At 39.3% G+C, this 17849-nt stretch overlaps 1 protein-coding gene across 1 annotated transcript; it reads left to right on the top strand.

The window, feature by feature from the left end:
• Positions 1–298: 298 nt before the first annotated feature.
• pde11al (phosphodiesterase 11a, like) lies at positions 299–16882 on the top strand. The gene is made up of 20 exons (XM_046848507.1): positions 299–1161; positions 4347–4505; positions 5057–5146; positions 5496–5636; positions 5726–5790; positions 6973–7093; positions 9665–9740; positions 10347–10414; positions 10549–10641; positions 10755–10805; positions 12063–12209; positions 12383–12490; positions 12578–12687; positions 12825–12915; positions 14001–14101; positions 14504–14581; positions 14693–14756; positions 14882–14956; positions 15153–15236; positions 15322–16882. The coding sequence occupies exons 1-20, from the start codon at positions 412–414 to the stop codon at positions 15565–15567; spliced, it is 2718 nt and encodes a 905-aa protein (XP_046704463.1). The 5' UTR covers positions 299–411; the 3' UTR covers positions 15568–16882.
• The last annotated feature ends 967 nt before the right edge of the window (positions 16883–17849 follow it).

Raw genomic sequence — 17849 nt, 5'->3', positions numbered from 1 at the left:
CAGTTTGGTGCATTTTAGTGGAGTTCTTCATGTTTCTAGAGAAACTTTGTTGACAGAGCTCGGTCTCTTAAACTGCTTGTTGCACAACGCTTTTCTGTGATGGAGTTAACTGTCTTCTCAAATCAAGAGAGCGCATAGAAATAGAGAGAACTAGAGAGCAAGGGAGAAAGAAAAGAGAGAGAGAGAGAGAGAGAGAGAGAGAGAGAGAGAGAGCAGACCATCGTTACGAGGACATATCTGAACGTGTGTGCACGCGCGCGCGTGTGAACGTGGTGACAGAGTGCGGTACCAGCTGCACTATACTACTGAGTTTCGCATCAGTATCATTCGGGCGAAACGCAGGACTCGCAGGAGTCGCGTCTTTTTCGTCTCGCAGTGTTTCAGCAAGGATACAGCAGGAGTGTGTTCACCATGACAACTTTCGACTTCTCCGACGTGGAGGCGTTCCTGGACCGTCACCCGGAACTCTTCGAGGACTACGTGATCCGTAAGGGCGAGCGTGTAGCTACGAGCACGCGCCTGGCGGAGACGCGTCGGCGTGACCTCTCCGCTGCGGAGGCGGAGCGCGAGGACGCGGCGGCCGCCGGCAAACGGCGCTCGTCGCATGCGGAGATGCGGCGGACCTTTGCCCGCTCCAAAGCGAGCGCCGCGCACCACACCTACGACGAGCGCGCGAGCGTGGCGGCGCGCGAGTCACAGGCGAGCGTGAGGCGGCGCGCGCTCCTGCGCAAGGCCAGCTCGCTGCCGCCCACCACGGCGCACATCCTGAGCGCGCTGCTCGAGTCGCGCGTCAACGTGCCGCGCTATGCCTCGAGCGCGCTTGACTACAAGTACACGCTCAAAGAGTCAGACGAGCGCAAGTTCTTCATCGAGCTCGTCAAGGACATCTCCGGCGAGCTCGACATCACCAACCTGGGCTACAAGATCTTAGTCAACGTGTGCGTCATGGTGAACGCAGACCGTTGCTCGCTTTTCCTGGTAGAAGGTCCGGCGCACGAGAGGACGTTGGTGTCCAAGTTTCTGGACGTGCACTCGGGGACAGCGGGGCGACCCGGTTCCAGCTCAATTCCCTTCGCCGAGGTGCAAGTACCCTGGGGCAAGGGTATCATAGGCTATGTGGCAGAGCACGGCGAGACGGTCAACGTCGCAAACGCGTATGAGGTGAAATACATCCACCACTCGCGGAACAGCCAGAGAAGGATTTCACATGTGCCTTATTCAACACTCACATACACTCACTATATACTGTATTAGAAACCGCTGTGCACCTTTATTCGGAACAATCCACTAATCATGTCACACAAACACTTTAGCAAATTGTTAGGAATACCTGTACACCTCCTCATAGTCATCATCAGCCAGTAGTGTTGCAGCAGTGCAATGAATAAAATCAATATTGACATCAACCTTAAGAATTAGGAGCTCAGTGATTTTGACCATGCCATGATTATTAATGCCAAACACAACAATGGGACACAACAGTCTTTGAAGTTTTCACAAAATATTACAGTAAATAATAATAAAAAACCATAATGCAGTGATTCTGTGAAAGGAAACTCCTTATTGAGAGGATGGCCAGACAGGTTAAAGCTGACAGATAGGCAGCAATAACCACTCTGTACATATGTGGTGATCAAAACTTCTTCTTCTTTCAGGCGCTCCCATTAGGGGTCGCCACAGCAGATCATCTGTCTCCATACCACCCTGTCTCTTTCAACCCAACTACCTGCATGTCTTCCCTCACCACATCCATAAACCTTCTTATTGACCTTCCTCTTTTCCTTCTGCCTGGTGGCTCCATCCCCCATGTCCCTCCTACACATGTCCAATGTTCAATCGGGCCTCTCTTACTTTGTCTTCAAAATGCCCTACATGCATGGTCCCTTTAATTAATTGATTTTTAATCCTGTCCATACTTGTCACTTCCAATGTAAAGCTCAGCATCTTCAGCTCTGCCACTTCCAGCTCCACCTCCTGTCTCACCTCCTGTGGTGAGCAAAACAGCATTGCAAAATACTTTTTTGATTGACAGATTGCTTACATCAGCAGAAGACTAAATCAGTTTCTACTGATGCTGCATTAGGCATAGACTCACCAAAACTGGACAGTTAAAGAGTGGAACAACATTGCTTGATTTATTGAAACTTGATTTCAACCGAGGCACACAGTTAGCGGAATTGATTATCAACATCAGGAATCCATGTACCTAACCTGCCAACAGGTGTAATGTTGTACTCTTTGTGCCTGTTAGCCCCAAATCAATCATCTGGTGAATGCCATATTCTGATCGACTGGTGTTGCTGACCGTCCATTCATTGCCACAGTCTACCATCAGCTAACAGCTACTTTAAGCATGATAATGCACCATGCCACAAAGCAAAAGTCATCTCAAACTGGTTTCATAAACATGATACTGAGATCAGTGTTTCTCAGTTGTTTTCCCAGTCACTAGATCTGAATTAAATAGAACATCTTCAGAATGTGGTTGAACAGAAGATTCAAGATGGACCAGAATCTGGATAAGAGCACTATTTCCAACAGTTTGTCAAATCCATATCATGAGGAATTAAGGCTGTTTTGAGAGCAAAGGGAGACCCTTTTTTGTATTATTATAGTGTTAAGTGAGGCTATAAATCTACATTCTGTAAATGATAACAGATTTAACAAAATATATTTTTTTAATCGGTAATCAAACAAAACTTCTTTCACTCTTTTTGCACTATTTTCATTGATTTTCAGTAATTTCTTTTCAAGGGCTGCATAATCATTCTTAAATAAAGCACTTTTTTTTAATCCAAATCTTCCCAACTCATGTAGCAGAAAAACTAAGAACATTACAGTGCAGGTCCTCAGGTTTGAGGGCCCATGTCCTAAATAACACAAAACATTCTTAGTTTCTATCCGGACTCAGCGGAGCTACTGTCAGGCCAAACGAAAACCTGATTAGTTAAATTATGTCAACGTGACCGAGAAACCTGATTTTGCGAGAAGGATTCTCGCTTATAGTACTGTTTTTTCGGTAGTGCAGTCAGGTTGTAGGTCCCACTGTTGCTAAATTCTGGACATCGTTATTATATGGCCAAAGGCAAAGCCTTCCCTATTGGTCAGCTGCTGAACTTATTAATTCTCTGACTGCAGATCTGTCTTCTTGACACAGAATGGGAACAGCTAGTTGCAGTGGGACCTTGCTATATAAAGTGTCTGCTGCATTTAACTTTTTTATGGACAAGTCCTTAGGAAAAATGAACTTCTGTTGTCCTCAATCTGCAGCATCTTTCATCTGTGTCAGCACAGAACAAGCAGCCCAGTTTAACCCATTGCACTCTTAAACTACCAAAACTCCCAGGTCTTTCAGTAGACCCACAATTAATTCTCCACTATTGTAACTATAATAGTTTACCATTTAAATGTCATAGGTTGTATAAAACATTATTTTGTGGATAATATGATTTAAAATCGACTATTGAATAACAAGTCAGAATGTTAAGATATTGCTATGGTGTGTGCATGGAACCATTTGTATGATCTTGTGTTTTTGGAGTATCAGCCACTGTAGACAGCTGGGAAAGCACCTTCAAAAACTGTATTAAACACTATAATGTATGCATATTGCATTCAAGAGGAAAATTAACAAGTGAATGTATTGTTCAATCAAAATGATTATAGATAGACCAAAGCAAGCACTGATTTATATTCTTTAATGAAAAAAAGAGAGACATTAAGAGTTCAAAAAATCATACTGTATGTTTGTTCATACACTGAACAGGTATAACATTATGACCTGTGAGTAAATAACAATCTTTTTATCATATCACTTGTTAGTGGATGGAATATTTTAGGCAGCAATTAAACACTTTTTTCTTAAAGTTAATGTTTTAGAAGCAGGAAAAATGGGCAAGCGTAAGGACTAGAGTGAGTTTTGACAAGGGACAAATTGTGATGGCTGGGTCAGAGCATCTCCAAAACTGCAGCTATGATGTTCCTGGTCTGCAGTGGTCAGTATCTATCAAAAGTGGTCAAAGGAAGGAGCAATGGTGAACCAGCGACAGGGTCATGGGGGCCAATGCTCACTGATGCACGTAGGGAGTGAAGGCTCCCTGAGCTGAAAAGATGAGCTACTGTAGCTTAAATTGCTGAAGAAGATGATATTGATAATGCTCAACATGGCAGGACTGTTTTGTCAACATAAGGGGGACCAACACAATATTAGGCAGTTGGTCATGTTATGCTTGAACGGTGGCCGTAAAGTTATGCCTGGTCGATGTATGTATCATTAAACAATTAAAAAAATTTCATAGTATAAGGAAATACGAAATATGTTCCTGTAATCATTGCATATTGCACAGGATCATCGGTTTAGTGATGAGATTGACAAGCTGACAGGCTATAAGACTCAGTCAATCCTGTGCATGGCCATCTGTAACAGTGACGGAGAGGTGATTGGAGTCGTGCAGGCCATCAACAAAAAACCCAGTGGAACTCCCTTTACCGAGGATGATGAAAAGGTGAGCTGCATCATCCTATCTCTTACAGAAACATACCAAACTCTGAATCTTTAACTCTGCTTGCTATCATTAATGAGCTTTCCTATTAATAGAACAACCAACTGGTCATTTAAAGTTTGTGTGTGACTTTAGTTTTCCTAAAACAACACAGTTTTGTAGTTGATTATTCTTCAATAATCATTATAAAATTATTTTCTAAAAAACCTTCTGTTTATTTAAATTCTAGACATTTTGGACACCACAGGAAATAATATAGAGTTGTAGAAGAATAATGATTTATAATTCCACTATCCAGTGGAAAAAAATAATAAGTTCCTTTTTAATCTGGTTCTTCTCAGGGGTTCTTCCTCAAGTCATTTCAGGACGTTTTTTCTTACAATTTTTGCCTGTGGCTTTGCTCATTAAGGATCTAAATCTACATTAATATTTCTTTATGAAAACAAAGAAAATCTGTGTCTGCTTTTTTATTGATACCGAGATCTCCCTCTTTATGTCTCTCTCCATTTCTTTCTCGGTCTCTTACTTTTACTCATTCTTTGTTTTCTGCCTAGGTGTTAGAGATGTACCTACCCTTCTGTGGTATATCGATCTCCAATGCCAAGCTCTTTTCTGAGTCCCGCAAAGAATACGATAGGAGCCGGGTGAGAGTCTGAGTTATACACTGGTTCTGCTTAAAAAGCTGAAGATCACTGATAAATAATGCATACAGAATTCCAGGTTGATTCTCAGTCTGGTTTCTACTGAACCGTTTCTACTGAACTGAAGGTATTCAGTTCTTTGATGTGAAGTAGAAATGCAGTGAAACATGTGGAGAGGGTAAACAGCCTGCCTTTAAAAACATGTTCATCAGTGTTTTTAATGTGAACACTTAGCAAACACCTGTGTTATAGATTTTTTTAGCTTGTTTTAAGTTTAACCCCACAGGCTATCATGCTTAATGTTTAGATGCTGTGGTGCAACAAGTGAATTCAGTGCATGCTGTTTCTGCAGGCTCTTTTGGAGGTGGTGAACGATTTGTTTGAGGAGCAGACAGACCTGGAGAAGATTGTCAGAAAGATCATGCAGCGAGCACTAACATTGCTGCAGTGTGAACGCTGCTCTGTGCTGCTCCTAGAGGACATCCACTCACCTGTAAGAAAAAAAAAAAGGATTCTTATGTCTTTTACAGAACAATTGTGAAACAAACTGAATACTTAAACTGATCCCTCTGTACCCCGCAGGTGGTAAAGTTCTCAAAAACTTTTGAGCTCATGTCTCCATTTTGCAATGTGGACCATGACATAAAGTGAGTGCTCTATTACCACATTATACTAATTGCTATATAAATGTTGGCACTTCAATAGTGGTATAGATCTAATGAATGCAAGATATTGCATTATCAGCAGCCAAAATTGGAGCGATCATATTGTTATTTGGATTTTTTTCCCTAGTTGGATTATTTACAAATTCCTACCCAATAGCTAGGGCTTCTCCATTACACAACTGTTATCAATTAGGATGAGGACTAGAATGTTTTTCTACTGCGATGTAAAAGACCATCCCAGTATTTCTGGAGCAGCTGCACATACTATATCACAGGGCAGTTGAACACACTCCGGAAATCTACACTCTGTTGGAAACATGAGTTGATAGATGACAATGATTGGTCAGTGTGAATTTGATTCACAGTGTATAGATAGAGTATTGCCATCACTCACACCTAGAGAGCTTTGCTCTCATGCCCACAATTGACAGAGGAATCTTCAAGATTTAAATTCACAATATTCCAACAATACATCAATTGCTTTTCTGTTGCACTACTCAGGAGTCCTGAGTTTCTACATTTTCAATTATGCTAAATTGTAATGTTAGAGCACACAAAGACATCCTGGTCTTAAATGACCCACATATGGGTTTGATGGTGCAATACTTTTGGCCATAAAATATAGTACAGAAGTAACTAAAAAAGGAGCTGATCCTCTAAGTAATTCAGTTTAGACTTTCAACACACTGTTTTTTATTTGGTGCAACTGTCTCAATTTTCTACACAGATTTGAGATTTGAAAGGTTGAATGCTTACACCTCCACAGATTTATCTTTTTCAATTCCTTTTTATTTTCAATAGGATTTAATTTGCACTAGAAGAACTGTTATTCTAAGAAGACCACAGTTATTCTGCATGTAAATCATTGCTATACAAGTATTAAATTGCTAAAGTCTAAAGAACAATTTCTACATTCCTCACTCTTATGGCTACATATATTTCATATTGGTTTCACTGTAGTCGCTGAATAATGTATAGCAATTTATCAATCAGTAATTGTGCACTAAATCTGCCGCTCCTCTCCCTCTCTCGCTCTCTCGCTCTCTCTCTCTCTCTCTCTCTCTCTCTCTCTCTCTCTCTCTCTCTCTCTCTCTCTCTCTCTCTTTCTCACTCTGTGTGTGTGTGTATGTGTCTGTGTACATATATGTCTTCATTTGATGTCAGCATGGAGAAGGTGTCCTGTTCTGACTGGCTGATCAATAACAGTATTGCTGAGTTGGTGGCATCAACAGGCCTGCCAGTTAACATAAGCGATGTGTGTCAGGATCCCCGGTTTGATTCCGAGGTATGTATAGTGCTGCAGCAATGAAATGACATGCATTTTGTACATACTATTCTATCAGTTGGCATTCATGTTTTTTTGGTTTAAGCATTTCTCATACTATCACATGCTAAGTGAAGGTTTGCTACAGTAATCCTCTGTATTGTACAACCAAACTCTTCTAGGTGTACAGAAATAATTCAGGAGGACATTTTGCTCAAAGTTAGGTCTTTATCTGGTGCATCAAAGATTAACCCAAATAACAAATGGAACAAATAATTGAAATGGATGCCACATTAATAATTCATACAAAAACATCCAACAACAAATCAAAACATATGTTATTTTCTGCTTTACACCAGAGGAGCATGGAAAATAATTATTTGTTTGATTTTCGATTTATAAACACATTCATTCTCATTGGCGTTGACATCCCGCCGCAAGGTAATGTGCGTGAAGCGCAGCACGCGCTGACTGACAAGATACTGCGGACAAACCCGGATGGCTTGGTTATTGTCCTAGGAGACTTTAATAAAGGTAATCTCTCCCACAAACTTCCCAAATACAAACAGTTTATTAAGTGCCCAACCAGAGAGGGGGACGTACTGGAACACTGCTACACCACCATCAGTGGTGCCTTTTGATTCCTGCATACAGGCAGAGATTAAAACTCTACAAAACTGTTGTGAGGACATCAAAGAAGTGGACCAGGGAGGCTGTGGGGGAACTCCAGAGGTGTTTGGACTGTACAGACTGTAATGTTTTTTACACATCTGTGAGGACAGCATCATTCCATCACCTACCAAGGTGAGTTCTAATCATGACAAACCCTGGTTCACAGCTAAACTCAGACAGCTTAGACCAGAGGTCACATTTAAAATTGGGGACAAATGAAAATACAAGGAGGCTAAGTAGAGATTTAGCAAAGAGGTGAAAAGAGCTAAAACAGAGCATGGTGAGAGAATGAAACTGCAATTCCAAACCAACGACTCTGCCTTTGACTGGAAAGGGCTTAAGGCGATCACCAATTACAAGTCTAGAGCCCTGACTCTGTGAACGACCTGCACCTGGCCAGCAGTCTGAATTAGTAATACTGCCGCATTGAAAGATAATGGGACAGACCTGACCTGCCACAGTCCTCCTCAATTTGATTTGATTAGATATGATTTGACTATCAGCAGTAGCCCCTTCCTACATTTATATACCTGGATTACACAGTTCTGCACCTCAGTGCCAACCTCTCCAACTCCACTCACACTTCTCACCATCAAAGAGGAAGATGTGAATAGACTGTTTAAAAGTCTAAACTTTTAAATCTTTTAAGTCTCCCCCTCCACCCTGAAACACTGTGTCAGCTGTCCCCAGTGATCACAGACATTTTCAATACCTCACTGAGACCTGCCATGTGCCAGCCTGCTTCAAGACCTCCAGTCCCCAAAAAGACAAGGATCACATGACTTAATGATTACTGACCCGTCGCCCTGACCTCTATGGTAATTAAGTCTTTTGAGCGCCTTGTGTTGTCCTACCTCAAGGACATTACAGACCCTCTCCTGGATCCACCACAGTTCACCTACAGATACCACAGATCTGTAGACGATGCTGTCAACATGGCCCTCCACTTCATCCTCCAACATCTAGACTCCACAGGATCTTACGCCAGGATATTGTTTGTAGACTTTGGCTCTGCCTTCAACACGATTGTCCCAGCTCTGTTTAGAGACCAGCTCTCCCAGCTGTGTTATTCTCCCTGTACACCAATGGCTGCTCATCTGGTCACCAATCTGTCAAACTCCTGAAGTTTGCTGATGATACCACCCTCATCGGCTTCATCTCTGATGGGGACGAGTCAGCCTACTGGAATGAGATGGACTGTCTGGTGTCATGGTGCAGCATGAACAACCTGGAGCTCAACTCTCTCAAGACGGTGGAGATAATAGTGGATTTTAGGAAGTACCCAGCCCCCTCCCCCCTGTCATCCTCTGTGACTATCCGGTGACAACTGTTGAGTCCTTCCCCTTCCTGGGCACCACTATTACCGAGGAGCTTACATGGGAGCAGAACCTCAGCTCTCTCACCAAGAAGGATCAGCAGAGGATGTATTTCCTGCGGCAGCTGAAGAAGTTTCTCCTCCCTGAGAAGATGTTGGTGAACTTTTACACTGCCATCATCAAATCTATCTTCACACCCTCCATCATGGTCTGGTTTGTTGCAGCTACAGCCAGGGACAAAGCCAAGCTGCAGCATGTCATCTACTCCGCTGAGCTGGTGATCGGCTTCAGTCTCACATCCCTCCCGGAGCTGTACGTCTACAGGATTCAGAGACATGCAGCCAAGATTGCAGCCGACCCCTCATCCTGGAAAAGAACTGTTTTAGTTCCTCCATCAGGATCAGGACCTCATGCCACTAGAACAGTTTCTTCCCCACTGCAGTCGGACTGCTGAACAGTGCCCCAATAACCCCCAGATGCACCTGACATCAAGACAAATTCCTAGTACTGTAAAGTGCTCTTTGCTGAACCCTTACCTATATCTGACAATAAAACCTTTTTTGATTCTGATTCTGACACACAAATTATGTGTGTTTGTTCACAGGCTGATCAGGCCTCAGGCTTTCACATCAGGTCAGTGCTGTGTGTGCCCATTTGGAACAGAACCCATCAAATAATCGGTGAGTGTTCTGCATTGTGGTTAATACATACATGTACATATTGCTGTTTGTTAAGTAGACATACCTTCTTCCTTCCCTTATTTGATATCAGGTATAACATTCATTCACAGTCAACAGGATAAATGAGTAGAAAGAAATAAGAGAAACCAGGTCAACATCACAGAATAAATAGTGTTGGTATAGACTGAAACACTGAGGCAAACTGAACGCTTGCTTTGCTATGGTAATGAATGAATGAGTGCTTTAAGATTATGGCAGTGAGTATCTATGTAATTGAGTTGAAGTATGCTCAGTCAGACAACTGGGTGACTTTAAAAGTAGGGGTGTGCACATAAGTTCTGCTGAGTGTAATCTACAGCGGTCATGTTTGTAGGCTGCAGTGTCTGCTGGGAAGAGCTTGTGGTTTGCTGTGACACAACAAAAAAGATATATTAATTCATTCTGGTCCTTCTGGCAGGTTACAGTTAGACAGTCTGTTTGAATAAGAGCTCCACCTTCTGGACAATCAAATGTCTGGCAAATGCGACTTAAATGAGTGAATGAGCTATGAGCCATGTCCATGTCCATAAAAGCATCTACATTTAAAATCTCTCTCACATATTCAAGGTGTTGCCCAGATTCTTAATCGTTTGGACAGGAAGACGTTTAATGATGCAGATCAAAGATTATTTGAGGTGTGAGTTTTGCTGTATTATTAACTGTTTATTTCTATTGAAAATGGAAAGATACTACTACTACTACTAATAATAATAATAATTATCATTCATAATAATTCATAATAAATAATAATGCATTGTGCTTGTCACAGGCATTTGTTATTTTCTGTGGCCTTGGCATCAACAATACAATGATGTACAACCAGGTGAAGAAAGCTTGGGCAAAACAGTCCGTGGCTCTGGACGTAAGCAGAATGTAATTTGTTTATACAAGTTGGATCAACAATGTGTTATATCTAATTCATGGAGAATGGCTTTTATTTAAGGGTTTATCTATATGTAATATCTTTGTCATCAGATGCTGTCTTATCATGCTACATGCTCAAAAGCTGAAGTAGATCGACTCAAGGTAACATCACACAAAAACACAACATCACTATTATCATCCTTTGGCTGTTTTTGTAAAGAATGAGTTTATACCTGAATAAAATTTGTATAGCCAGTATAGAAAATGTCTCAACACTAGACCACTGATTTCTGTTGTAACAAATGGATATTGAAAAAACTCTTAATGCCATTAGAAAAGAGCTTAAAAACTATAACTTGCTTAAAAATGTGAGTGCAGGAGTTTTTCATGTCAGCCAGTGATTTACATGCATACTTTAAACTGATAAAAGTATAAATTCTTAGGATTAATGTTATGTTATTCTTACACATTACGTTTAGGGTCCCTGGTGGTCTAGTAGTTAGGATGCGGTGCTCTCACCGCTGTGGCCCGGGTTCGATCCCCGGTCAGGGAACCAACCCCAGCCACTCTTAGTGCTGGTCCCAAGCCCAGATAAATGGGGAGGGTTATGTTAGGAAGGGCATCCAGCGTAAAATCATGTGCCAAATCAAACATGCGGATGATCCGCTGTGGCGACCCCTGATGGGAGAAGCCGAAAGAAAGTTTTATTCCTACACATTACATTCATTGGATATTAGGAAGGACATTATTTCCTCTCTAATCTACAACTAAATAGAGATAGAATTGTACAGACTACTAATAGGTTAATAGGACCTAATAGGACCTTTGTGTGCACATTTCACAGCATATAAACAAGGTTCTATTTTATTTGTGTTCAAGTGATGTGATGTGATGTGATGTAATGTAATGAAACTAGAAACATTTTGCTAAAAGCCAATGTCATTTTGAAAAGGAAATAAAATAAATCCTAGTCTATCCTGCTGCCTGGTTTGGTGTGTATATTAACTCAACCAGACATACAGAACACAAAGAAAGCTGCAAACATACAGAAAACTGCATGCAAACATAAAAACTACTATTTAAAATGGTTCTGTCAAGGAACATACTAGTCAATCAAAGTGTATATATGGCCAATAGAAGAAACTAATTGTTGTTGGTTCTGTAATGATAAAGTCTGTCCTCAACCACTAATTAAATATACAATACCCCATGACCACCTTAGAGGGTTTCAAGACCATTGCTATAGTTGAGTTGTTGAGTTCAGGTGTATTATTATGATAACCTCAATTAACATTGAGAATTAAAAATGATATTTAGTTCATTTCATATTAGCACTGCTGTTATGTTTAATTATCTGAAGTCTACTATTATTGTCAGTTTGGTCAGTTTGCCCATAACCTCCTCTGTCTACTCTTCCAGGCTGCTAAGATCCCCCTGAGCAGTGAGCTGGGAATCGATGCATTCCACTTCAATGACTTTTCACTGGACAACGATGCCATGATTACTGCCTCCCTGCGCATGTTCTTGGAGCTTAGTGTTGTGCAAAAGTTTAAGATTGATTATGAGGTGAGGATAGGAGGCACTGAAGTCATATTCCCAGCCATAATAATTGTCACTTACTAATGCATCCCAAGAAAAGCAGAGGCTGAACTGCTCAAGATTTACTCAGCCTGATTGAATGCTCAGTAGGAGGGAATTGAAGCAAGACATAGTCAAATGTTTCTTCTTTGCCTGCTCAGGTGTTGTGCCGCTGGCTGCTCACTGTAAGGAAGAACTACCGCACTGTGGCCTACCACAACTGGAGACATGCTTTCAGTGTCTCCCAGTGTATGTTTGTCATGATAACTGTGAGTCTACCTGATCAAAATAACTAAGCCAATGATCTTTTAAGCCAATGATTCTAAGCAAATATATTAAGGTTTGTCTTTTGGCAGACTGCAGGGTTCCAGGATGTTCTAACAGACACAGAGATTCTGGCACTGATGGTTGGATGTCTGTGCCATGACTTGGATCATCGTGGCACCAACAATGCATTTCAAGCCAAGTGAGCCAAAAATATTTTGCACATAATCAGTTTAACAGTCCAGGGTCCGTCCAAATGAGAGCAGCATAGTTTCATTTCATTAATTTTGTAGCTACCTGTAATTATTTGCCAGTGGTGATTTGTATTTTCTTGTGCAGATCAGGATCAGCACTGGCACTGTTGTATGGAACATCTGCTACTCTTGAACATCACCACTTTAACCATGCTGTTATGATCCTGCAGAGTGAGGTGACTATTTTCTCTGCAATTCAATGGTCAATACTGTCCTGTACATAACCCATGAGAAATAACCCCCTGTCTCTTCCATAAGCTCATAAGCTTTTGCCTTTGGTATGTTTTAGCAATAAAGGGAGATTTAAAGACCCTGCCAGTGTTGATTAATTGGGCGCTTTAGTTCCCAGCTGTTTAATCAGTACCAACCTCCATATTGATTTCCTGTTGCTGTATAATAAGCTCCTTTAGCCAATTAACCGAGGTAAGAAGACACCCTCTGGGTCTGTGCCACTGAAGTAGAAAGAGGAAAAAGGAAGACTGTGTCTATTTGAATAACAAAGTCTTATCCCAATTTGTAGAACGGAACCGACTAAGACTTAGAGCATATGCACACATTGCATCAGGATTTGGTCATCCTTGGAGATGAGATTTCCTCTTTTGAAGTTCAGAGAGAAGAAATGTTCAAGGTCTACATATTCTGCTTTGTGCATATGCTGCTTTCTCTCACTCTTTGATTAGAAATGAACTTGTCTTATAGCATTACTGCCTCACAGCAATGCTTGCATCTGGTAGTAGTAATGGGTGCTAATTATGACTAAAAGAAAGCTGCTCAAACAAGTCCAAGTCTTACCAGCTTATTTACAGTCATGTTAAGATATAACATGAATCTAAAGGTTTAATCTGAAAATGTTTCAGAATCTAAAACTTGTATAGAACATGTATAGAATTTTCCCTAACAGCTCAACTATGGTGCAGTGTAAACATATAGCTGTCACATGTACATGCACATGTTAACAAACCTGTTGAATTTGTTCATTATAGAATATCTACGATTCATTATACTTTGATCTTAGTTTTGCATCTATAACAAACCTAATTTCCTGTTTAGCATTGTAATCCCAAGCCATCGAAGACCGAAATTTAAAATGCATTTTTTAAATGTATCATTTTGTACATGCTGTCTCTGTTGAGCTAATTTTTCAAGTAGGTAGAACAATATTAAAGTGTTACTATTTCCCAGAAATATGCATACACACTCAGTAATGTATAATGATAACTCACTAGGGCAATAATATCCATCACTATGTTATTTCCAACAGGGGCACAATATTTTTGCAAATCTCAGCTCCAAAGAGTACAGCAACATGATGCAGTTGTTAAAGCAGGCCATCCTGTCTACAGATCTCACTTTGCATTTCCAGTAAGTTTTACACAGCAATCACTAAGAACTTGTCCACAGCATTATGTTAACATTTAGTGGCAAAAGAGCACAATGTCTATGAACACACAATATATGAAGTATCCACAGGAGGGCGCCACTAGAACAGGGGCAATCCTAGTTGTCTTTGGTGAGACAACATATGTACACAATATATGTACACATACACACTGTTTATATATATATATATATATATATATATATATATATATATATATATATATATATATATATATATATATTTGTGTGTGTGTGTGTGTGTGTGTGTGTGTGTGTGTGTGTGGTCTTTTAAATGGATGGTAATAATGTGAATAAAGCCTGCCTACCTTTCATTGTTTGTCAAATAAACAACAGCATATCCCTTTTTTTCCATCTCAATAAAAGAAAAAGAACCAAATTCTTTCAGTATGTTTTGGCTGAAGATTTCAGCTGGTCAACACAGGAGCACAGAGACATTTTCAGGTAAAATATTTTCAATAATTTAAATGTATACAAAAATATTTAAGTTAACATAATACTGACAAATATAATACTGACAAACATTAAGACAAACATAATACTGCCCCATAACAGGTCCATGCTTATGACCGCGTGTGACGTAGGTGCTGTGACTCGACCATGGGAGATCTCTAAACAGGTCCTTTTTTTTTTTTTTTTTTTTTTTTTTTTTTTTTTTGTCTATTGTAGGCTTAATTTGGATGTTAGATGCAACATCGGTGTGTAGTGAATGTTGATTCACTGTAATGCTGTCTCTCACTGCAGGTGGCGGAGTTGGTGACTAGTGAGTTTTTTGAACAAGGTGATAGGGAGCGATTTGAGCTGAAGCTAACACCATCTGTAAGTGTTTTTGCTCTCTCTTTGCCCTTTAAATTAAGACACTGTCTCAATTTCTGAGCCCATAATCCCTCTTACCAATGCATTATTAATGTAAATGAGTCTCTGTTCATCTATTGCTAACAATACTTAGAAATATGCTGAATTCTTGTTATGAATCGAATTTAAATCCTATTATTTCGTGTCTATTCTCACCAAGGCCATTTTTGATCGCAATCGTAAAGATGAACTTCCAGCACTTCAGCTTGAATGGATCAATGGGATTTGTAAGCCACTGTATGAGGTAAAAACAAACAAACAAACATATCAAATGAATCTACCTTCCTGTAATTTTGGCACAATTATTAATTAAGTCATTTTTTGAAAAGGCTTTGTTGAAGCTGAATAGGAAGCTCCAGCCAATGGTTGATGGAATACATGCCAATCAAAAAAAATGGGAGGAACTCTGTTTGTCCTATCAGCAAGCACACCAAGTCTCAGAGTCTTCCAATCTGTGTCCAGAAGCGGATAAAGAAGAATCCAGTCAGTGCACAGACTCCACCCTTAAGCTGTCTTATGAATCTGCAGCAACCAGTCAGATCACAGAGTCCACCCATAGGGAGGAGTCAAATTAGAACACAACAGAACAAATCAGAGGACAAAACTTATGGAAGATGCTTTTAAAGTAAAAAAACTAAAGTTGCAATGCACAGGCAAGTTCAGTATCATGGCACAGGCGATTTCAACATCACAGGATCTTTTGGCTTCTAAGTAATAACATATTAATAGCCTTGCTTATAGTCAATAAAACTAAAACCTTGATCAATCTGACCTGTTCCAGAACACAGAAAGCATACTAACACATTGCATATTATACTGTGTTGAGTTTTGAGGAATGACTTGGTCTCTTATGCACTGAAATAAAAGGAGAATATGTGCTACTTCTTAAGCTTAATACTGTGATGATATGGTTATACTAAGTTAAATTAATCATAAGACATCATATTACTCCAGATCAACATTTAAATCACTGTGAATTTATATAACTGTGATTATTTTGCACCCGATGGCTTTTTGAACATGACTTAAGGGTTTGTGGTTTATTCAGACTACTGCTATTTATAAAATGACACAAAATATTTAATTTAGTGAAATTTATTCATGACACTGAATATGTTTGGTTGTTTTGATTCTGCGAGTACTGTAGTAGACACACTGGTTAGAGAGCTCAGAATTTATTACATCCTAGCATTAATGAATATATAAATTGTTAAACACCGTATTTGTTTTCAGTGTCATGCTTTATTACAAACTTATTTATGGATTTCGGATGGAAACACTATTATATAGTATGGAAACTACTTATACAGTGGTCATTTGGCTTTTTCATATGTAATAAAAAAGAACTGGTGACAGATCCAATAAGGCTTACCAGAGTAATGTGTCACAATCTTTACAAGCTATGCTTATAAATCACTTTTTTTGCATGTAATTATCAGCATGTAATGTTGTTCAATGTCACCAAACTACATCTGATAAAAACTGTTTTTTTTTTCACTGCACTTAAACTGCCACAACATTTGTACCAGCACTGTGAATGCAATGCAAATGATTTACACAGTATTGCACGCTGCAGTCTGCTGCTTTGAAATTTCTTTGAAAGGTTCCTACTTTCAACAGGGGTGTAAAACTTTAAGATGCACCGCAGATTGTTGTTCAAGGTTATAAGCATGCATACTGGTGTGCTCCAAAATTTGTCTGCCTTATTAAAAAATGATTCATGTTATAATTCTTGCACTTTTTGGATTCTTAAATGTTTGGGAAAAAACACAAGTTTTGTAAATAAAATATACTGTTATGCTAAATTCTATGTGGGGTTTTTTCTCATCTGATTTAGAGCTTTATAGCACTAAGAGTACAACCAGTACAGTGTAATGGTAAATTCTGTGGATACAAGCACAACAAAAAGCTGTATGATTTTAAATAAACAGTAGTAGCAAAGGCTGGACTTCAGACGTGTTCATTTAAATAACTAGTATTCAATTTATTCATCTAGTTTAAGAAAATATATTGAATTAATTTCAATATAATGTTTAATTTTTGTCTATAGATTTAATTTTGTCAAAATATCTTTAATAAGTGAGGTATTGGTATTTAATTTTTTATATTTTCTGTAGGCATGCATTTACTAGAGTCACAAAATAAATAGTAGCTTAATTCAAAGACAAATGTAAAAAAAAATGGGGCATATTTTTGGATATTTGGATTAAGAAATATGGTCATTCATTTTTATTTTTAGACATTAACCATAAAAAAATACTTTATTTGCTTGAAAAACAAACTCACTTTTATTTGAGTGCATTCATTTAAAAAGTTCGACCCTTTAATTGGTTCGACCCAGAAATCATTTTGTTTGTACAGTGCTTTTTAAAGGTTCTCCCAGAAGAGAGACCAATCCAAGTCACAGAACCATTAAGCATTCAAAATATTCTGAGCATGTAGTTTATTTACTTCTTAGGAGTTTAAAGCTGCAATTGAGCATTTGATCTGGTTAACAAACAAGGGGTCTTGAGAATAGGAAGTGTTTGAAGTAGTGCTTTTAATAAAGCTGGAAGTTGATTCAGCAGAGAGAAGCTTTGTGCTGGACAGACACACAGGGCTTAAGCAGGCAAAAGACTTACACGATTCTCAATCTATTATTCAGCATGGCTCCACTGACTTTTCAAAAAGGAAACAGCAAAAAACAGCATGAAAAAAATTCAGAACATTTTACACACAGTGTATAGCTTGAACATTTCCCCTATTGAACTATAGATCTATCTGTTTTGCCCTTCCTTATTTTAACAGCAATATTTCATTATATAAACCTAATAGTTAAATTCAATAATCACATTTTTCCACTTATATCAGCTAAACA

This window comes from Silurus meridionalis, chromosome 4 (genome assembly GCF_014805685.1).
Source record: "Silurus meridionalis isolate SWU-2019-XX chromosome 4, ASM1480568v1, whole genome shotgun sequence".
In the NCBI taxonomy this organism is placed as follows: domain Eukaryota; kingdom Metazoa; phylum Chordata; class Actinopteri; order Siluriformes; family Siluridae; genus Silurus; species Silurus meridionalis.
Note: the sequence above shows the minus strand (reverse complement) of the source record. Positions and strands in the feature narration are given on the sequence as shown.

What these genes read in the sequence shown, in the direction of transcription:
- pde11al (XM_046848507.1), top strand. Translation starts at nt 412, where the DNA reads ATGACAACTTTCGACTTCTCCGACGTGGAGGCGTTCCTGGACCGTCAC. An exon ending in ACGTCGCAAACGCGTATGAG is followed by an intron (nt 1,162 to 4,346) that starts GTGAAATACATC and finishes CATATTGCACAG; the next exon opens with GATCATCGGTTTAGTGATGA. An exon ending in TAGAGGACATCCACTCACCT is followed by an intron (nt 5,637 to 5,725) that starts GTAAGAAAAAAA and finishes TGTACCCCGCAG; the next exon opens with GTGGTAAAGTTCTCAAAAAC.